At 41.4% G+C, this 21,936-nt stretch overlaps 1 protein-coding gene across 4 annotated transcripts in view; it reads left to right on the top strand.

Annotated features, from left to right (window-relative positions):
• col4a2 (collagen, type IV, alpha 2) overlaps positions 1-21,936 on the top strand; it is a 78,241-nt gene that overhangs the window by 46,598 nt on the left and 9,707 nt on the right. For 3 of the 4 annotated variants that reach the window (XM_085250497.1, XM_085250496.1, XM_085250499.1), the window contains 28 exons: positions 10,834-10,968; positions 11,058-11,102; positions 11,443-11,559; positions 11,649-11,717; positions 11,862-11,897; positions 11,989-12,042; positions 12,143-12,178; positions 12,505-12,546; positions 14,767-14,841; positions 14,931-14,975; positions 15,104-15,151; positions 15,240-15,275; positions 15,361-15,405; positions 15,612-15,669; positions 16,157-16,258; positions 18,219-18,368; positions 18,454-18,525; positions 18,616-18,767; positions 18,869-18,941; positions 19,073-19,179; positions 19,345-19,528; positions 19,930-19,974; positions 20,263-20,337; positions 20,423-20,521; positions 20,957-21,178; positions 21,261-21,422; positions 21,506-21,676; positions 21,785-21,928. In XM_085250497.1, coding sequence (XP_085106623.1) covers positions 10,834-10,968; positions 11,058-11,102; positions 11,443-11,559; positions 11,649-11,717; positions 11,862-11,897; positions 11,989-12,042; positions 12,143-12,178; positions 12,505-12,546; positions 14,767-14,841; positions 14,931-14,975; positions 15,104-15,151; positions 15,240-15,275; positions 15,361-15,405; positions 15,612-15,669; positions 16,157-16,258; positions 18,219-18,368; positions 18,454-18,525; positions 18,616-18,767; positions 18,869-18,941; positions 19,073-19,179; positions 19,345-19,528; positions 19,930-19,974; positions 20,263-20,337; positions 20,423-20,521; positions 20,957-21,178; positions 21,261-21,422; positions 21,506-21,676; positions 21,785-21,928 — 2,599 coding nt within the window. The remainder of the gene's footprint in view (positions 1-10,833; positions 10,969-11,057; positions 11,103-11,442; positions 11,560-11,648; positions 11,718-11,861; positions 11,898-11,988; positions 12,043-12,142; positions 12,179-12,504; positions 12,547-14,766; positions 14,842-14,930; positions 14,976-15,103; positions 15,152-15,239; positions 15,276-15,360; positions 15,406-15,611; positions 15,670-16,156; positions 16,259-18,218; positions 18,369-18,453; positions 18,526-18,615; positions 18,768-18,868; positions 18,942-19,072; positions 19,180-19,344; positions 19,529-19,929; positions 19,975-20,262; positions 20,338-20,422; positions 20,522-20,956; positions 21,179-21,260; positions 21,423-21,505; positions 21,677-21,784; positions 21,929-21,936) is intronic. The other variant, XM_085250498.1, reaches the window with a different exon arrangement.

Here is a 21,936-nt window from a genome sequence, read left to right as displayed (position 1 = left end):
TAAGCTAGCATATTTGCTTTCTATCCCAAGTACCCTTTCTGACCCTCAGGGATTTTGTCTTTGGGGATCAAACCTGGGATCTTTCACTTTGAACTCACTGGCTTGGATGAGCCCATCATAACATGCACTCCCGATGTGAATCTCTCTTTCCACTGCATCCCAAAGGTGCTCTACTGGACTGAGACCTGGTGACTGTGTTGGCTATTTGAGTACAGTGAACTCACTGCCACGCATCAAAACCAGTTTCAGATGTTTTGAATTTTGTGACATGGTGCATTATTCTGCTGGAAGCAGGATCAGAAGACAGGTACACTGTGATGATAATACCTGGGTATGCTGTGATGTTTAAATGATTCTCAGGTGGTACTTAGGGGCCCACAGTGTGCCATGTAAATATCCCCCACATCGTTACACCTCCAGCAGCCTGAACCACTGATACAAAACAGGATGTTTCCTTGGTTTCATTTTGTTTACGCCAAATTCGGATCCTACCATCCGAATGTTGCAGCAGCACCAGGGTCTCATCAGGTCAGCCATCGTTTCTCAAATCTTCTAATCTTCTATTATCCATATATGCATGTATTTCTGTGAACCTGTGCTGTAGCCTCAATTTAATTTCCCGATCTTAGCTGACAGGAGTGGCACAGTGTGGTCTTCTGCTGCTGTTGCCCACCTGTTTCAAAGTTGTGACCTCAGAAATGCTCTTCTGCATAACTTGGCTGTAACAAGTGGTTATTTTAGTTACTGTTTCTTTCCTATTAGTTTAAACACATCTGGCAGTTGTCCTCTGACCTCAGGCATCAACAAGGCATTAAATCCCAGAGAACTTCCGCTCACTGGATATTTCGTCGTTTTTGGGCCAGTCTCTGTAAACCCTAGAGATGGTTGTGTGGGAAATTCCCAGTAGACCAGCAGTTTCAGAATTACTCTGACCAGCCATTGTTGGTGTGAGCCTCTCTGACACTGATAACCAAGCCATATTCAGAGTCACTTAAATCAACCTTCTGCCGCTTTGAACTTTAGCAGGTAGTCTTAACCGAGTCTACAAGCCTAAATGCATTGAGTTACTTCTATGTGATTGGCTAATGTGATACTTGAGTTAATAAGCAGTTGAACAAGTGTACATAACAAAGTGATTGGTGAGTATATAATATGGCCATTCGATAGAGTTTCCTCTTTAGACCTACCAGAAAACATTTCGAGTATACCAGAGTAGTGTAGCAGACATTGTCAGTTTTCCATTAAATGTCTTAATAACTATGAGTTTTGATAGATGTTAGCATCCCCCCTAGATAATGTTGTTAGAGCATCATGAAAATGCCCATTTTGTCCAAGCAACAGATATGTTCATCCAATCATTCCTGCGCTGGTTAGAATTAGAAGTTATGACTGCTGTTTGTACCCTACCTGATTTCTCAGTAATATGTTTTATTATCAGTTTTATTTATCAGTCATGTCAACTTTGGGGTAAAATAACTTTCTTGCTTCTATTATCGCTCGTGTGGCCTCTCAGACTGCAAATATAATTAAATATTCTGTACATAACTTTGTGCCCTGGGGTTAGACGTTGTCAGACAGCAGCGTTTCTGAGGAAATTGACTTTTCCTTTCTAAAGTTTTATACACACATGGTGCACCTTGGGAAGTCCACTGTGTGGAAGCTGTAATGGCATTATAATCATAGTGATAAATGTAACAGTGGGATTATAGGGGTGTCACACCCGGGATGGACCTCATTAGTGGCAGACATGCGGTCAGAGTGAGGCAGACACACGATACGCACACACACAGGTGGTTGATCTCTGAGGTGAGGGCAACACCTCGTTTAAGACTGCAGACCCAATATTGCTCTTTCACGCATGCATTTTCACACAAACACACAGACTGCAGCTGTGTCTGGCTCACACACACGAAGCTTGGACCGCAGATTGGAGACGTTTCATTCCTTATATATGAGGCAATGGCGCAGGTGTCGGGCCCCTGAGACCCCTGGGATAGCGCAAGGTCTGGGCTGTTCTGTTCTCAGCCTGAGATCCCCCCCCCTCCTCTTCTCTCAAGTCTTGATCTTCACCATACACCCTTTAGCACACATGCAAGCTCTCTCTCACACTCACACAGTTTAACCAGTGGTCATTAGCAATACCCTGTATGGACTGGATGCTGTCAGATCTCTGGCACATTTGCATGCACGTGCAGAGCAAAAGAGGGACCCATGTGCATGCAGAAATTATCTCAGAGTCTAAACACATTAATTCAAATGTAAACTGGTCTTCTGTCCTGAACAAAGAGGAGCCATGAGAAACAAAACAAATGACAACAAATGACCGATGTTCCGAACGTCATCTGTATTCATCCCTCTGTTTCATTTCTTTGTCTTAGCGTAAGAGACATTTTTAGAGGATGAGTCACGGAGACCAGCTGAGAACATGAGGGTTCGAGTTTAGATGTCCTCTGAATTTTGGCTGGAGGCTTGTCTCCATTGCAGCAAAGCTTGTAACGTTCTCATGTAAAAGACCTCATTAGACTTTTGTTTTGTTTTGTTTTTTTCACATGTCGCTGCACCACGTGAACCCTTTCTTAACTCCTAATGCATCATTTTAAAACCGCTCTCATCTAAAGTGGCCATAAGGGCTTTTTAGATGCAGGATGTTTTCTTCCAGCAGGGGCTACAAAAAGCTGACCTCCCTGACTGCAGCCAGGAGATCCAAACATACGTTAATAGATATCTAAACATCATCTACAGATGTTTATTTACTCTGCCTGACTCCTCCTCAGGGTATCCAGTTCCTGGTCCCTTTCTGTCCTCCAAGCAGAGCCCCTCATCCCTGTCCACAGACCGGGCCCCGCTTCCCTCCGGGGTATCATGCATAAGGGATGCGACTCCTGAGGAAATGAGTCCAGGAAAAACGTGTCCAAGAAAAACAAGCGAGGAGGGTAACAGAAGAGGGACTGAATCAACTGAAGTATCTGAGTCCAGTTGTGGGAGTCAGAGAAAGAGGGCAGACTTCAGTGTTTACATGCTCTAAATGATTTACTCCCTAACATTAAACTTCACCATCTTTCCATTCTTCTTCTGCTCTTAAATCACTCTTTAACCTTTCTCCTCCTACCTCCCTTTTTCACACCACTTTTCCTTCCTTCTTTTCTTCTTAGCTGTTGTACTATACCCTTAATTCCTTCCCTCCATTCTTCTTTCATTCCTTTATTATAGCTGATAAGTTCAGAAGGGCTGAGCAGCTGCTCATTTCCTTCAGAGTGCTAAAAACAAAGTGAATGGGGGTGGAGTAAACCACTTGTTCTTACACTTGTCGGACACTTGAGTTAAGAGGGCCGCATCTGAGAATTGTGGATCTTTCTAAAACTAGCAATCTAACACTCACTTCCTCTCATGGAGCGATTAGCCATTTAAGGTGGTGAGAAAATAAGGAGGGTTTGGACAGTTTTAGATCCTCTGTCATTTGTTGCAGAGAGCTGTGTGATATCGTGAATGCTTTAAAGGAAAAGTTAATAATGGAGCATTAGCACCAGTAGTTATCTATTCTATATTCCTATGAGTATGAAATATGTATCCATTTGACTTTTCTATAGCCAGTTTCTGTTAAAGTTTAGACTACATTAGACTACAAATCTTGGTGGTAACAGTGAGCCACATTGATGTTTTCAGGAACAGCTGCAAAAACTTGGCTTTAGATATCTTTGATTGACATACAAATTTGTTTGTTTCCGTCAAACCCGGGCCTTAATCCATCCCCTTTCCTCAGAACCAACTGTTATTTCTCTAGCGCTGCAGACTTTCATTACTCTGGCACTCCTGCTCGAGGCAGCTTGCGTAGATACCTGCTCTCGCCAGGGAGAGTTTATATAAATGAGTGTTGTGTGAATGTAATAAAAGTCCACTCTGTAGGACCCGTAGATGTTTCAGAAGCAGGACACGGTTGTCAGCTCCCATCGTCGACGTCAGAAGGAAAAGATCGTGCTGCATAGCATCGTCCACAACAGTTTCTGTTTGGATTACGGTGTTATTTCTGAGAAGATACATTATATACAACCATCAGGAGGGCAAGCCAACTGTTAGACATGAGACATTAACAGTGTTGGTGATGGTGTAAAGGCAGAACTCAATGGATACCCAGTGTAGATGAAAAACAGACGTGGAAGCAAGTGTGGGAACAGTTCATTTGGAAAATTGCTAATATATGTGCACATGTAAGCTGCAGATAGAAGGGTTTTCATTAAACCCAGCAGCCGTTGATTATTGTTAAATATCTGCAGCATTTTGTACCTTCAGCATGACAGGAAACTAAGAATGAAACAGGAAGCTTTTAAGTAAAATTGGTACATTTGAAATTTTTAGTGGCGTTCTGTTCATTGTTGTTTTCCTCTAAGATGCCGTAGAGTTAGATAAGATAAGATAAGATAACCTTTATTAGTCCCACACGTGGGAAATTTGTTTTGTCACAGCAGGAAGTGGACAGTGCAAAAGTTATGAGGCAAAAATTAGAATACAATAAGAATAAATACAGTACACAACTGTACAGAATAGAATAAAATAAAATACTATATACAGTAGAATAAAATAAAATAAATATACAATAAGATAAAAATAGAATACAAATACAAATACTATATACAACTGAGTAAAAATACAACGATGACAGAAAGGATTATTGCACTTAGTATTATTGCATATGTATGGATGTGTGTGCTTGATCAGTTAAAGTCTTTATTATGGAGTCTGACAGCAGTGGGGAGGAAAGACCTGCGAAATCTCTCCGTCCCACACCGTGGGTGCCGCAGTCTCCCACTGAAGGAGCTGCTCAGTGCTGTCACAGTCTGCTGCATGGGGTGGGAGATGTTGTCCATCAGGGATGACAGCTCCATAGGTTTGGTGATAATGGCATAGTTTTGCATCCGTGCACCACCACACTGGGTTTATAATCATTATTCATGGAGGTTTTATAAAACTTTTGTATTCATTGTTTAGGAAACTGGGCCACACACACAGTCCTCCATTTTCAGAGGGTTGAAAGTTCACCAATTACGCACTGCACTTACACTCATGAACCAGAAGGCCCGATTAGATTTTGCCAGAAAAACTCTGAAAAGAGGACGCATGGGTTGTACCAGAGTGATTTTAAGAGAAAATTATGGAGAAGGAAAGAAACAGCTTGTGATCTGAAGCATACCACATCATCTTTCAAACATCGTGGAGGCAGTGTTATGGCATGGGCGTGTGCAGTGTTATGGCTGCCAGTGGAACCGTGTCAGTGGTGTTTATTAATATTAATAATAGAAGTAGCAGGGATATACTCTCTGCTCAGGTTCAGGCAAATACTGCAAAACTGATAAGACTGCAGTTCACAGTCCAAGTGAATAGAGAGCCAAAGTAAAGTGCAAAAGCAGCCCAAGAGCTTCTCAAGGCAAAGAAAGGTTACAGCCTTTGATTGATTGCAATCAACTGATCTTAACCCAAATAGAGCGTGCTTCTCAGTTATTAGATACAAAATTAATGCAAAAAGAGGCCGGACAGAGGGTCTCATGGGAGGAAACGCAGTATTTGGTGATGTCATTGGTTTGTAGACTTGAGGCAGTCGTTGACAGCGAATGATTTTCATTCAAATATTAAAAACATTATGAATTTGTTTAATAAATTGTGAGGCTATGAAGAAAGGGAACATGCATAAAATCACTGCATTACTTTTGCAGTCTGAATCACATCCTGGCTGTTTGATCTAAAATCCAGTGTGGTGATGTACAGAAACCGTGAACTGTCCAGAAACTTAAGAGCCGAACTGTAACTGCTGTTCGTGTCATTGGTCATGACTTTGCTGATGATTTTTGTCTTAAAAATTCATCTTTAATTAGATGTTCTTTTCATATGTAAAATTAGGGAATCTCCCTCGTAGTTCCCAGTTTTTGCGGACGGACAAACAGATGGAATAACAGGGCAAGCTTCCGGCCAGTTGTTTGATTGTTTTATTCCTCTCGGATGTCAGAGGTTTGCATATCGGGCCGTGCGTTCCCATCCTGTTCTTAATGGGTCGTTCCAAAACTGTCCACCCCAGGGGACAGTCTGGACCCAGATGAAATTTATGGTGTCAGACGGGGGAACTTTTAATAGATCTGTGGTTTAGGAATGAGAAATGTAAACACACCCGTGCACGCAGACGGGGTTACGGCATTTTATACAGCATGTGAAGAGGAGGGATTTTCTCAGAGATTTCTTGATACAAGTGATACATCATAAAGTTGCTCGCTGAAGCTTACACAGATAAAGCAGTGGAGCAGATGTGGATGCTAATATGGCAATGGGAAATCCAAAAACACATGTGAAGTGTCATACAGGCTAGATGTTTGGCAGTGGGAATGAAGCCGGAGAACGTGACTGATGAATATTTAAACTTTCCAGGTGTCACTGACATCTCTGGCTGAAGTCTGCAGCGCTGATGAGTGTGGGTGGGCATGGCCAGAGGAGAGATGACATCATGAAGTGCATAGTACACTAAATAACTGCAGCAAGAAATATGCTAAATTACCAAAGATCAGGTAGTTGCTCTTTAAGTGGCGATCCTTTTTTTGATCCTGGGACACAAAGACACAAATCACTTTTGGGGCTGGATAAGGAAGGCCACTTGGCATAAAATAATAAGAGAGCAGTTGAGTGTAGCTTTCACCTGTAGTTTCATCAATTCAGATGGTGTTCATTTAATTTATATTTAATTTTCTATTCCACAATTTCATTGTGAACAGGTTTTAATGAATATCAGCTTCAGCTGAAGAAGCATTTCCAATGAAAACAATGCAATAAAACTGAGAGCGAGGCACAGGGGCATTGTTAAATTTTCTTGAAAACCACCCAAAGGGGCTCAAGTAGTTCACAAAGCGAATGGGAAAATGAGTTTTTGTGTAAAAAATTATGTGAACAGCTGCTTTTAATTGTTTCTGACTGTAAGACTTCACCAAGACGAGCTGATCCACACCCGCACCTCCGCAGGTCAACAGCGCCTCATGATCAGGTGCATTGCATATTTTTGAGGTTTGCTTGTAACCTCTAGAAAGTCTCTGCTGTTGATTGAGCACAAAGGTTCTCCAAATAGATTCTGATGTGACATGTTTTAATGACCTGCTTTGTGCATGTGTGTGTGTTTGTTTCCAGTCGTGCAAATGAGTTTATGCCCCTTAAACGATGTGGGAAGTGACTGAAGCCATCAGGTTTTTATTGCTTATCACAGTTTTCCTTTTGGAATTTTTGACAACCACAGTTTCTTTGCGCGCTCTCGTTATCACTCTTTGTGTTACTGTTTTACTTTGTATTTTGTCGTCTGTATTTCCTTTCAACTCCTTTTCACCTGTTTTCCCATGTTTCAGTTTCTGTTGTTTATTTGACCCTATGAAATCTTTTCTTTTGACGACGATAATTTACACTAACTGCTACAAACTACACGTACATCTAAACCAAGGCTCTTGCTCTGGTGGTTTAGATCTGCTGTATTACCTCTAATTAGAATAATGAGGGTATTCAGCCTCCTAGTACGCCTGCTCCATGAATTTTCAAAAATCACCACATACAGCGTAGTAAGCTGTATTTAGAGTCGATGCTGTATCATCAAGCAAAAATGGGCAAAACACAGATAACACAAAGAAAGGCACAGAGCTTAATGTGAAGAATTCAGCTCAGTTCATAAAAATGAATAAAATTAATGCAGTTAGTTTAACAATTAATCTGCCGTTTGTTTGTGTGGTTTTTTTTTTAAAAACAAGAGGATATAATAAAAGACAAGGAGCCTAATAATACGACTGAAAGACTTAAATTTTGTAGACAGTCAAAGTGGTTTTAGTTAATAGTTCTTCTAACAACCTCCAGAGTTCACTGTTATCTGTTGTTGTGACCTCATTTGATCATTTAATAACTGAACCTGAGCCACAGTAGAAAAAAACTACATTTAGAGTGAACTCTCATAGTTGCTGCTATTATTGGTAATACTTGAGTAGAAATAACTCTTCTGATATTGACTAATGAACTTAATCTTTTGGTCTTTCGTGTATGTTTAATTCACACTACAACAGAGTTTCTGGGGAGTTCATTGCAGTATCTATTTATTTTTTTAGGTGTAGAGTATTCTAATCAGAAGTTAAAGAAATACTTGTCAGCTGTGATCCATGTTGCGTTGTGGAGCTCACGAGATCAGAGTCCAGATGTATGACGTATGTCTGTGATAGAAAGAAAACTAAAGCAGCGCAGACGGCCATTATTTCAGAGACAGGTCTCCTGAGCTTCATATTCTGCTGAAGTTATGACCAGCCTTCAAAGGGAGAGGAGTTGACAACTAAGCTGACCGGCATTGCCTGTGCATGTATTCATGGTCTCTATCAGCGGCTGATTTCTTGGTCATTCTTCCCCCGGTGGAGACAGGAAGGGCAGGCAGACTGACAAAGCAGGGGAAGAAGACATGCAAAGGGAGAACACTCGAGAGCTTTGGAGAGGAGGTGAGGGAGTGAAGGGTGGAAGTAGTGAGAGTAGATAAGAATGGGGAGTATGGATGTGTGAAGGAAATGGTACAGTGTGGAGGACCTCTCCTTAACAAGTGGGGAGGACTGAAGGGAGACTTTTTAGTGCATTTGAGAATTAGGGAGAAAGGAAATGGCGTAGTTCTACCGTCCAAATGAACTGGCTACTGTATGTGATGTGGAACAGGTGTGGTTTGTTTGCTTTACGCGAGTTTTTAACATCCCTACAACTGACAAGCTCTGACAACCACGCAACCACATCTAAAGGCAAATGTATACCTGATCCAGTTTTTCAAAGGTAAAGTGAGAAGCATTATGGTGGCATCCTTTTCACTGTACCACTCTTCTTCTTCGATCTCTAAAAATCCTTTATCGGTTCTCTTGTTAGCCCATGCTGACAGATACAAAGCAGAGCACAAAGTTTATACAAGTTTTCTAGACAAGGACCTCTCGTGCACACACACACACACATATTTGAGACAGCTATTGGTTTGCCAGAACCATTTGTCTTCAGAAAATTAGTTAATCTTCATTTCATGAGGACTATGCTTATTATCTGTGTGTATGTGCAGAGTTAATGGAAACAAAAAAAAGTAAATGTAAAATTCAGAGCAGTGTTTATCACGCTGGCCCTGGTTCAGGCTGCGTGTGAATGGTTTTGACAGGACTGTCGTCGATGCTGTGCTCTATAGGCAACACCTGCTGGGTCATCAATGTGCACAGACAAAGCACACACCTGGTTGCTTAAAAAAATCCGCCCACAGGCAAAGCGCGCGCACACACACACATACACACACACACACTGGATGCACATGCTGCATGTTTACGGTTGCAATTACACGAGTTCGGCCGAGGCTTTTTCTCACACTCTCTGCATCTGATTTGAGCTTGTTTGAATTTTTGTGCGACACTATTTAGGCTCCCTGCGTTTTTATTAATTCCTTTCGGCTCGCTGGTTCTAGCTGCATGTAACGCCGCTCGAAGGACTTCTGTCAGCAGACAAACAACGTCACTGTGTTTGTTGGTTCTCACAGGGATACTGTTTGGCCTCCAAACCTTTGAGAGCACCACTTACTGACCCAGAACTCCAGGATCATACAAAAACAGCAAGTTCCCATAGTATCCCCATGCTCACGTGTTTTATGACCCCTTCTTAAAGTACTCCTCTCATATTATTCAGTTTTCTTCCCACCAATAATCGTTGACTCTGCGGGTCCATCGAGCAGCTCCCTCGAGTGTGTGAATAACTGTAATGATGCACTGTGATGAGATTAAGTGCTGTGTTTTCCATTTTTTTTAAGGGTGCCTTAACACGCCTACGTGAACAGTTATTCTGAGGTCACTTTCAGGAGATAGGAATATAAATAATAATAATAATGGAGCAGACTCTCAGCTGCAGATGCTTCTGCCTCTGGGAGGCTCTCCCAGAGAGATGCTTGCCTTTTCCCTTTCGTCACTCTGGGTATCATAATCAAATTGTTATATTTAGCTTGCAGATTAGGGGGATGTCTGCAGCCTCAAACGCTCTGAATATGGCTGAACAGCCATTTCAACTGCCCTTTCTCTTTTCATTACTGAGACATTTGACAACAGAGTCTGGCTTTATTTACATTAACTTAATCTCCTCGCTGCCCTATCGCTGTCCTAAAATAACAGTGTGCACAGCTCTTAGAAGCTCTCTTAGAAGGTCCTGCACGTGCCACATTTCCAGCTGATGTTTATCATGTTTGAACTGTTTCCAGGCAGATATTTCTGTGAGTGTGGTTTAGTCTGTTCATTTAAAGTTAAAAAGAGCTAACATGAGTGAAGAGGCATGTTAGTGGGTATTTGCAGTATAAAGTTTAGCCACTGGGTGGGTGTAAAGAGAAGGGGAAAGGTACGGAAAAAGATGGGGAAGTGTATGTCTCCCCCTGGTGATCTAAACCAAAATTCCAACTGGAAGTTTGAAAAATAAAAAATAGTGTGGAGAAGAGAAACACTGGGAATTATTATTGAATCAGAATGCAGCTTGACACATTTCTGTTGCATTGTTGTGATGCTTTGGTGCCTTTGTTTTTTTTGTATCTCTTGATAACACTTGTCTTATTCTCATTATTTTGTTTCCTTATGGAATTAAAACCAGGTAAGTAAGCGATTTCTTTGCTCTCACCCTTGTTGCTAACAGAGATATGACCAGTGTTAGCTTTAACAGTCATGACTGAAACAAAAGAAGATAACTGACAATTTATTCTTAAAAGTTTTTTTTTCATATATGAAGTTTATTTGATGTGTTGCATCCTTGACTTCAAATTTATCAACTCTGTTTTTCCTATCTTTCCAATTTCAGGGCCGTCCTGGGCCTCTTGGTCCGCAGGGCCCACAGGGGCCACCTGGGCGAACAGGAGATGAAGGCATCCAAGGCCCAAAGGGGCAGAAAGGCGACCGTGGTCGTGATGGAAACATAGGTCCTAAAGGAAGCGTGGTAAGTGCTCATGTCTCATCTCTGTAAACTATTAAACACATGACAATGACAGCTATTTTGTTTAATGTGCAATTCTTGTTGCTCCACAGGGAATGACTGGCATACCTGGCTTCTCTGGCATCAACGGTATTCCTGTGAGTACACCATGCTGTCGGGATGAACGTTGTGGGAGAGTGTTCAGTTTAATTGAATTCAAAATAATGTATACAACACCAAATTAGACCAACAGTTGCCTCAGTGCACTTATTGCATATTGTAAGGTAGACCCTACAATAATACATGCAGAGAAAAACCCAACAATCATATGAGCCCCTATGAGCAAGCACTTTGGCGAGAGTGGGAAGGAAAAACTCCCTTTTAACAGGAAGAAACCTCCAGCAGGACCAGGCTCAGGGAGGGCGGCCATCTGCCGCGACTGGTTGGGGTGAGAGAAGGAAAACAGTGTTGATTCTGCTTGTGTCGCTCTCTCTGCAGGGACACCCAGGACAAGCTGGGCCCAGAGGGAAGCCAGGTGCAGATGGCTGTAACGGGACTCATGGAGATTCAGGGGCACCAGGATTTCCCGGCTCTCAAGGCTCCCAAGGTTTTCCTGTGCGTAATGCCAAGTCTGCTTAGATAGTTATTAATACAAAGAGACTGATGTCCCGTAAGTTACTGTATATTTTGTTTTCAACTCTCAGGGACAACCAGGCAGGAAAGGAGAGAAGGGAGACAATCTGGAGATCAGTGTGTACATGCGGCGATTCAGGGTGAGAAAGAGGACTCCACACCAAACCTGCCTTTTCTTAAGGAGAACATCCGAGTGTAACACATTATATTCATGGCGTGACAAGACTTAATCCATATAATATCAAACTTACTAACTTTATGCATCTTTAACCGTCCCTCCTCAGGGTGATCCCGGCACACCAGGATTTGATGGAGCATTTGTAAGATCCTTTAACGAACCTAGAAAATTACTTTTATCTGGTTGCAGTGTCCCCCAAAGATCTGCGATTTGATCCTTTTTTTTTTATTCAGGGGTTTCCAGGAGATCCAGGGTCAAGAGGTTACAGAGGCGTGCAAGGACCAAAGGTTCACATCTTTCAATTCATTAGTTTAGTTGTTATTTTATAGTTTCCGACCTGTTATTATGTAACGTGATTGATACGAATATCCTTCTGTCTTCTCCCAGGGTCCCCCAGGTCCTCCAGGTCCTCCTGGACCAAAGGTAAGGCAGCAATATTAAATAAACACTTATGTAGACACGTCATTAGGCTTTTTGCCTTCAGAATTGTCACAATTTTTCATTGCATAAATTCAACAAGGTGCTGGAAACATCCCTCAGAGATTTTGCTCCATAGTGATATGATAGTATCACACATTTATATCTGAGCAGATTGTCATGTCTTCATTTTTGAATACATGCTGGCATGTGATTGGCTGATTAGATGTTTTAATTAATGAGCACTGGATAAAGTGCACATAATGAAGTGACCAGTGAGTGAATGTAATGTGTTTAAAATAAACATTCAAATTATGTTTTCTTTCTGACAGGGTACGATGACCAGAGTCATTAAGGGACTCAGAGGAGATCTAGTGAGTGATCATTTGTGTGTGTGTGTGTGTGTGTGTGTGTGTGTGTGTGTGTGTGTGTGTGTGTGTGTGTTGCTACTTCAATAACTGTAAATGTGTGAAAAACGTATATGCATCCCAGTATTTTTTCTTTTAATTCCTGAATATTTGTCTGGCAGCTACATAAATACAGATTCATTTTCAAACTGGGGACAGATGTTGGTGAAGTGTTAGCAGCACAGCTACAGAAGCAATTCTGCTCTAAGAGTGTGAGGTAGTGATCGATTTTTAAAAGCTTTTATAGGGAAAATATCCAGTGTTACATCATAAAACAATGAAAATCAAAGAAAAAAGTTTTTTTTAAAAAAAGGTATTTTGTAGTAAATCTATCTTCTAAGTAGGACTGTGCAACAGTCTGGTGGCACCACTGATGTCTTTATATTTGTGTTGCAAGAAGCTAGAGGTTGTTTTGTTTTTCATTATTAAAATAGTCTTGAACAAGAGTTCACCAGGCTCTCTGAAATTTATTTATTTGTTTGTTTGTTTGTTTGTTTGTTTGTTTGTTTGTTTGTTTGTTTGTTTGTTTGTTTGTTTGTTTGTTTGTTTGGGACATTGGCTGCGTTTTCACTCAATCTCCTTACCTGACCATTTTCAGAGGAATGTGGTTCTGTTTTTTAGTCAATTAGACATAAAAAAGACACCTAACAGCAGTGAGGCAAGTAAAGGTGGACCCAAAGTGGCTTTAACGCAGAAATCTCTTCAAAACATTACACTATGACACTCGGCGAACTCTGGAGCGTAAACTAACCCAGTGTTTCCCAACCTTTTGGAGCCACAACACATATTTCACATTGGAAAAATCACACGGCACACAAGCAAACAAAAATGTCACAAAAAGTATATTTATTGAAATATAATGAAAATTTACTCTCATTTTACTTACTTGGTGTGAACCCTGGGCCTGTTTAGTTGAGCCAGGTCAGACTAATCACATCATCTTCAAATAATTATCCATCGCCATTACCTGTGACGTTGTCTCACTCGCAGCATGGCTATGTACTTTTGTATTTCTTAGTCGCCTTCTTCTGTTTTACTGGCAGTTGCCAACCAATGACTGTAGAAAACAGTCTTTTCTGTTGGCTACCCACCTAACTGTAACAAGCAGCTGTACTGCCCTCAAGTGGAAGATAATGTAATTGTTCTGCCTGTCACTACACACCATTCACTTATAATACCAATCAGGTGAAGTTGGATAATCTTCACACAGTGGTTGGGAAACACTGAATTAACCTATACATCTGTAATGGGACGCAGAACACACAGGAAACACAGCTTTATGGGAAGGTTTGACAACAACATAACCAAGAACAGAGGAAGGCTGAACACTTAAATACACACAAGGCAATAAGGCACAAAAGCGACACCAGGGAACACAACTGAATAGAATCTACTAATAAGACGGAGGGAACAAAACTGAACGTGAAGCACATGAGACGAAGACTAGCAAAATAAAACAGGAAGTGACAAACAAAGAGACAGACTAGACAAGACAAGACTCAGGAAACACAGGCTGGCTAAAAAAAAAAAGTAACAAAAAACAAAAGCCAGAACACTAACTGGAAATAGAAATTTACAGAAACTCAAGGACTCAATCACCATCAAAGACGTAGTGCTCCAGCAAAACCAAAAACATAACTACAAGAACACCGAAAACGCAGCAGCAAATCTCTTAAGCCAGAACAAAGAATAAAAAACTCAAAACACTGTGTCAATGACACAGGAGCCATGACACTGTTGTGTTTACACATAACAGAAAATGTAGCAGAGAACCAACTGTAATGGTATGTTTAGGCACTTTGTTACTAACAACCTGCCACAAAATCACATCGTTTGTTCCTTTTTCTTTGAATGGATTTATGAAGAAAAATGCCAAAGATAAAACAGTTTGCCAGGCATAACAGTTTGGGGTTTATTTTGCATCAGCAAGGTTATTACCAAATAAATATTACGTGTCATATCTCAGCAGGATGTCCTTAAAAATTTTAAGAAACTGGACTAGTGGAGGACAAAATAGGATGCCTGCAGGAGGTGAACAAAATTCATATCTTTAAGAAACAGGCTGGCTGTAAAGAAGCCATTCTTAAGAAAGGGGAAACGGCGAGAAAAGGATGAAGTATAATATATTTTTATATTTTTCATATATTTTGCTGCTAACAGTTCTGTGTATGTATGCTCTCACCACAGGGAGAAATTGGACCCCCAGGGCCTCCAGGAAACGATACACATGAGCAAGTTCTGTTCAATGCAACTGAATTTCAGGTCCTCATTTTTGCTCATAAACCTTTGAAGATAAAATAAGAGGGAGCGTCACAAGCACTAACATATATCATAAAAATACTTTGTTTTAGGGTCATCCTGGAGACAAAGGTGTAAAAGGAGAAAGAGGGGCGCTGGTATGTTACCACTAATGACTCATCATACACATTTAGATCACAAACACAGATATAACACATCCACGTAAGTGCGATGTTCATCATTATTATTATTTCTAATTAACTGGATTTATTTTGTGTGATTTCAGGCAGACAACAAAGGAGAGCGTGGAATAAAAGGAATGCCTGGACCACGGGTTAGCTCAGCATACTTCTAAACATGCTATCAAACCACTTTCCTTTGTCCTGCTGTTATGTCATCTGCTGCTTTGGTTTCTGTTCTAGGGTCCACCTGGTGCAAATGGAAGACCTGGACGAAAGGTAAAAAGAGATGTCACGTTATGGTTGTATTCTTAAAATAATATAAAACACAGTTTATTAATCTGACAATCACATCTCTCTGTAGGGTGATTACGGTGAAAGAGGACCAAGAGGCAGAGATGGTCCTAAGGTGAGCACCTGATGCTGTTTCATTTCTTTTCTAAATGACTGGTCAACAGAAGGTGTAGACAGTTATTTAGAATAAATGGCTTAGTTATGATATTGTGATTAAAAACAGCACAATGTGCACGTGACAGTCACACACAGACAGTCAAATATCTTATTAGTTGAAGTACCGAGGAGTACAGAAAGACTTAGGATGCATTTGTGTTTCAGGGTGTTATTGGTGACCCAGGAGAGGTGATTTCACAAGGGCCTTTTTGGGACTCAGCGGGTAAGTAACTAACACAAGAGAAACAGTCAAATAATGAGTCAGTGGAAACCAGAAAAATTATTTTGATTAAGATAAATCCGAAACTGTGCTGATAAGCCACTCAATGGAATGAGGCAAGTTTACTAAGGTCAAAGGTCAAGTGACTCTAAAGAAGGTTATTGTAGTCTACATGAGCTCAGATTTCAGTCAAGGCTCTTGTCCAGGAGGGATGTCAACACAACATTTGTTCATGGCATCTGGTTGAGGGTACATTAGAAATGTTAGTTATACTGACATGGAAACAAAGATGGTCCAACATTAATAAAGTGACACTGAAATCAGTATTATTAAGTAACGCAACAAAGACTAATTCTATACGAACAGTGTTACAGAGTTTGGTTTACCATTGTCTGAATGATTTCTTAGCAAACCATGCCTGGAAGCTGTTGATGTTACCTTTTGCGTAAATGCTAAAAAATGCTTCCTGTGTTTTCTTTGACTTTATAAGCCGGTCCTCCTGGTGAGAAAGGTTTACCTGGAGAGAGGGGTTCGATTGGAGACCAAGGTGTTCCTGGTCTGCCAGGACTTCCTGCCTCTGAAGAACAACAAGGTATGTAAACAGAAGCTTTCGAAGGACACGAAACCTTTGACTTAAACAACATCGCAGTTGTTATGAAAAGAGCAGCTGACTGCTGCACGTTCATACTGGTTATTTGTGGCTCGACCTGCTAACACGTGAACAGCCCTTTAAAGCCAAGTATATCATATTTGACATATGAGCTTTTGAGGCTTTTACATTATCAGTGTGATTTTTGTTTCTCCCTGAAAAATCGAAAGAAACAGCACAATAGATTTTAAGGACTAAATTGCAAAAAAAAATGCCTGCATTTTCTGGCAATTATTTCATGGTTCAGGCCTTAAAAGGATCATGTGAACAGATCCCAAAAAACTATGTGGGGCAAAGATTCTGTTATTGTGTTTTGACGGGAAAGTGTGGGAAACGTTAAAAACCCTGGCCGGTTGCCTGGAGTTTGATATAACTAACATCAATAAACACAAACTTAGGAAGCTGGTCTTATGGGCCTTTGTAATAATCTTCTGTGTACTCCCTTCTTCTATCCCAACAACTGTAAAAAATAAAACTATCATTTCAGCTGCTGTTCTCTCTAGTAAGCACCACCAGGTTTCTACCGATGTGGTAAAAGATCAGCATTTGCCTTTTTGAGTCACACGTTGTTTGTAAGACTCATAAGTAGTTTCCCTTTTCACGTCATATGGAGAAATAAAATGGCCAAAAACTCCACCTCTACCACCTTCACCTTCACCCAGTTACAGTAGTAGTATTAGTTTCCCAGGCCTTGTTGGAGTTGCGTTTTCACTGTGGAGGAACCATCTGTCAAAATCTGCCTAACTTGTGACTTTGTGGTGACTCACATTTTCCCCTTGGGCGTAGCCTAAGCAGAAAAAGATGGGAATGGGTTAACCTCCACTTGCCTTTTGATGACAGTGTTTCCTACTACATACTTCAGAAAACTGTCTGCCCTGCTGTGCTCACTTCTGAAAAGTAGCGTCAATCAAAATGAGTGATATCGTCTCAGTGCTTCGGATGAAGGACAAGAGATATAAATAGCCATGCAGTCCAGGTCTCTTTCACTGAGCCAAAATACAGAAGCAGTGTGTGATGAAGTACACCCAATGATAAGGTAACCAAAGTCATGCGGCCATGCTCTTTTTAAAGAGAAAAGCATTCTCCTGGCAACTCTCCCAAAGAAACCTGCAGTCTTTTTCTTATTCTACTGTCATGAACTTTAACGGCTAACATGCTAACTGAGGTCTGTGGAGGCTGAGTTCTTGGGTTTGTTTGATTCTTTGAACATTGTATTCTGACATTCGGGTTAATTTGCTGGCTCCTGCCTACTACTTACCTTTGTAATTCCTATGGAGGCAGTAAGGTTGTACTTAGTTCTTCACACAGCAGCTTTTGCTTTCTGTAATACATGCTATGTTGTTGTTCATCTTTGGTTGTATATAAATCAATAAATCAATCTGGAAAGCCCTGCTTTTTATCATGTCCTGATACTTAAAACTAAAACTTGGAAAATAGCTGTTGTTTTTTTTTGTTTTGTTTTTTTTTACATATGAAACTACTAGGTAACCCTATTTGATGTTATAGGTTGAGAATTCCTTGTTTGACTTTCCAAAGTTAATAGAAATTGGAATGATTTAAGCCAGGGGTGTCAGACTCGAGACCTCGAGGGCCGGTGTCCTGCAGATGTATCCTTAATGCAACACAGCTGATTTAAATGGCTAAACTACCTCCTCAGCGTGTCTTGAAGTTCTCCAGAGGCTGGTAATGAACTAATCATTTATTCAGGTTTGTTGACCCAGGGTGAGATCTAAAACCTGCAGGACGCCTCCCCTTGAGGTCTGGAGCCTGACACCCCTGATTTAAGCAACTTTAACACTATATTTGTACCACTGTGATAGGAGGCGTGTGCCGATGTCAAAACTCCTGGACTGTTGTTATAACCACAGAAATAACTTCTGAAAACGTTGTTTGTTTCCATCAGTCTTCGTTTTGTTCGGGCCAGAAGGTTTTGCTGGAGATAAAGGAGACAAGGGCCAACAAGGTGAACCAGGACGCCCTGCTCTCAGTGCAGGACCACAGGGAGTCAAGGGGCGCAGCGGGGAGATGGGCCCTCCTGGACCAAAAGGGACATGTGAGGGAATCAGGTTACTTTTATTGTTGTCTCTGTTTGTAAAATCTGTTACATCTTTATGTATTATAGTTTTATTTGCCTTTAGGGGGAGAGTACCACAAGGGAGCCCCAGGTGAGAGAGGAAGGCCTGGAAACGCAGGCTCCAAAGGACCAAAAGGTGAAGTAGTAGTTTTCTAAACTGTTAATATTCTAAATAAATAAAAAAGCAGTCATTTAATCAGAACAATTTCCTCCTGTGTACGTTTAGGTGATCATGGAGAATGTCAGTGCAACGTTGTAAATGCTATACCTGGTTTACTCGGCCGTCCCGGTGATCCTGGCGATCCGGGGATGACTGGAGAGTTTGGTCAGGAAGGTGATCCAGGAGATCCAGGTCTCCAAGGAGACGAAGGGTTCGCAGTAAGGCAAAATAAAAAAAAAAGACAAACTCTACTTGTACAGACAAAAAAAAACCCCAAACATCTCCTTATTCCCCTCCGCTTTGTTCTCTTGTGCTATAGGGATTTCCTGGGCTCGATGGTTTGTCAGGCCCAAAAGGTCGTAAGGGGGACACAACTATCGCCAAAGAGAAAGGTGCCTCTTATCTTATTTTTGTCTTATTTCAGATCAACAGTAGAGTTACAAGTGAGCAAGAAAAGAAATACCATGTTTATTTGTGTTTGTGGTTGTTTGCATGCCTGGCAATGTCTTTGTATTCCCAACAGGACATCACGGTGACCCAGGAGATTTAGGAAAAGATGGTGAGCCAGGAGCACCTGGGGCTCCAGGCAGAAGCGGTCAGGCTGGTTTGCCTGGCAACCGAGGTTCTCCAGTGAGTCCATCACTATTTCACATTGTCTTTACCTTTAAAAAAGTCTCCTACTCTGTGATTTGCATCTTATCCTAAACTATTTGTTGCTCATTTGTTCCCTTTACTTGCCTCGCTTGAGTACCAACAATCTTAAAATGCAGTGATTGTGATGGTCCATATAAATAGGGAGAAGGACCCAGGGGAGAACGTGGGGACAAAGGTTTCCCAGGTATTTCTGGTCGACCGGGCACTGTAGGGTTGAGCGGAGAACCAGGTCTAAATCTTGAGGGTGTCAAAGGTGTGCGTGGCTTACCTGGTGACGACGGTCTCACTGGCTATGATGGAAGTCCAGGAACACCAGGCAGTCCAGGTAATGAGCTGCCTCCTTACCTACTTCTATTCTGTCTTATTTGTGGTGTTGCATATATCTCCTCTAAGGCTTTGTCTCCTTACAGGCATTTTACTCATTTTCACTCTACTAAATATTACATTTTATTTTGTCTTTTTTAAAATATTCTCTTTTGTCACTTAATGCAAGGAAGTCAAATGGGAATGACGATTAATGGCCGGTGTTTAAAAGAGGACGATGCATGTAGATTGTTTTCCATTTTATTGACTTTTCTTCCTTTGCCTCGTGCTATCTCTTTGTTGCAGGAGCTCCATCTCTCAAACCAGCTGCAGCCGAGCTTGTTTGAGATAATGCTTGTGCTTTTGAATAACTCTTATTTCGAATGCCTCTCTCTTTCATTCTCCCTCATTTGCAACTGAAAGGCGGCTGTAGTCTGACAGGAGGAGAAGGACAGGTGGATGTAACAGGTAGCTGGCATAACAACGTTTTCACCTTATTGCTTCGATTGTGACTACTCTGTTGTGCTTTGCTTCTAGGTTATTTGTTTGGGATGCATGATGAATTATGAAATGTTTAAAATATTTCAGTGTGTCCAGACACCAGCTAATGTAAGGATAAAGATAATGTCACTTTCTCAAAACCGTTCACGCTGGGCAGCAGTAAAAGTTCACCTTCACCAAAGTAGTTCTTTCCAAACACTTTGACGCACATTTAAAATCTTGTCCTGAATATCGTGTTTGTTATTTTCTTCTCAGGCCCTTGCGATACATTTGTAGGACCTCCTGGATCACCTGGACTTCCAGGGCCTACTGGATTATCAGGAGTTAAAGGTAAAATATCAAGACCCTGATGCTATGCTTTGTTCCTTGCAGGGGAACTATGTTTTGATACCTTCTTTTACCCTCAATCCAACAGGTCTTCCTGGCCAAAAAGGACCACAGGGTTTCTATGGAGTAAGGGGAACGAAAGGAGAATTAGGAGATCAAGGCATTGGTGGGCCCCCTGGACCACCAGGTGAAGACTGATAAGAAAATCCCAAGGGCCAGTTTTAGTAACAGTATACACTTGCACAAAACCTTCTTTTGGTGTTAAAAGGCTACTGTTGGTACTTCCTTAAGAGGCATAGTGTCAGTCTTTTAGTTTCTTTGAACCTTTTCTCTTATCAGGTTTTTGACCCACTAATTTGAGCTGCTTTTTGTTCATTGTGTTGGTTGCTGTTGATGAACTTGCTATGACTTTATTAATTTGTGCATTTTTAGGAGATCATCTGCAGACCTTTGCACTCCCATCAGCCCTTTTTTTTGAGATTGTACTGTAGCATCATGCTAATTTTCCCCGTTTAGTAAATCTGGCCCCAACTGTGCAATAGTCCTGTAGATAGAACTGTTCTAATTGTTGGTTGAAATATTATCTTTAGTCTATATTTTCTTTTGTTGGTTCTTTAAACAGGTTTTACAGGCCCTCGTGGAGACTTGGGAACCCCAGGCAGTAAAGGCTCCGTAGGAGTGGCCGGCTCATCCGGTATGTCTGGTCGGCATGGAACACAGGGTGAAAAGGGTGTTCATGGAGAAATCTTGGATGCAATGCCTGGATCACCTGGAGACCCAGGACTGCCTGGACTTCGAGGGTTTAAAGGCCTATCGGGAGAACAAGGAGAACCAGGTTATCCAGGTAAGCAGTTTCTCTTTTTCATTTTTTCAAATCCCTAATTTGATAGGTATGATTCATGGTTTATATCCATCTACTTCTCCAGGAATGGGTGGCATGCCTGGTATGACTGGCTTAAAGGGTAAGTTTGGCCCTCCAGGGCTGCTGGGGGAGGAAGGAAAGCCTGGACCAGATGGCAATTTTGGCTATCCTGGTGATCCTGGGAGGACAGGTCCCCGAGGGCTACATGGTGCAGTTGGACACCCAGGTTAGAAGAATATACACACAGGTGTACATTTCCACAAATCTTCACATTTATGTCTGACATCCCTCTTATGTCTTGTTGTCTAGGTTTAACTGGAGAGAGGGGAAATGAAGGAGACCCAGGTCCTCCAGGACCTATTGGTTTAAAAGGTATCCCAGGGGAATTTGGAAATGATGGCGTCATCGGAGAGAGTGGTCCACCTGGTGATCCAGGATTTCCCGGTTTAAATGGACGCCCTGGCGTTCCAGGAATGAAGGGTTTGTTTCTTAATTAATCAAATGCTTAAGACCATAAAGAAACACAAAATAAATTATGTGAACATGCCCACCATTTGTCAAAATGTTCTGTGGTTCCTCCATTTTAAGGATACAAAGGGTCACATGGCATGTCAGGTTTTGAGGGTCGTAGTGGTGATCTCGGATTGAAGGGCCACAGTGGACTGAAAGGAGAGTCGGGACTGCAAGGTGAAGTAGGCCTAAAAGGAATAAAAGGCCAAGGTGGAGAAAAAGGTGAGACT

The sequence above is a fragment of the Mchenga conophoros genome, linkage group LG16 (genome assembly GCF_057382185.1).
Source record: "Mchenga conophoros isolate Kocher_MC1m ecotype Shallow Benthic linkage group LG16, M_conophoros_male_GT1.1, whole genome shotgun sequence".
NCBI lineage: Eukaryota > Metazoa > Chordata > Actinopteri > Cichliformes > Cichlidae > Mchenga > Mchenga conophoros.
The sequence above is the reverse complement of the archived record's forward strand: the minus strand, read 5'-3'. Positions and strand labels throughout refer to the sequence as shown.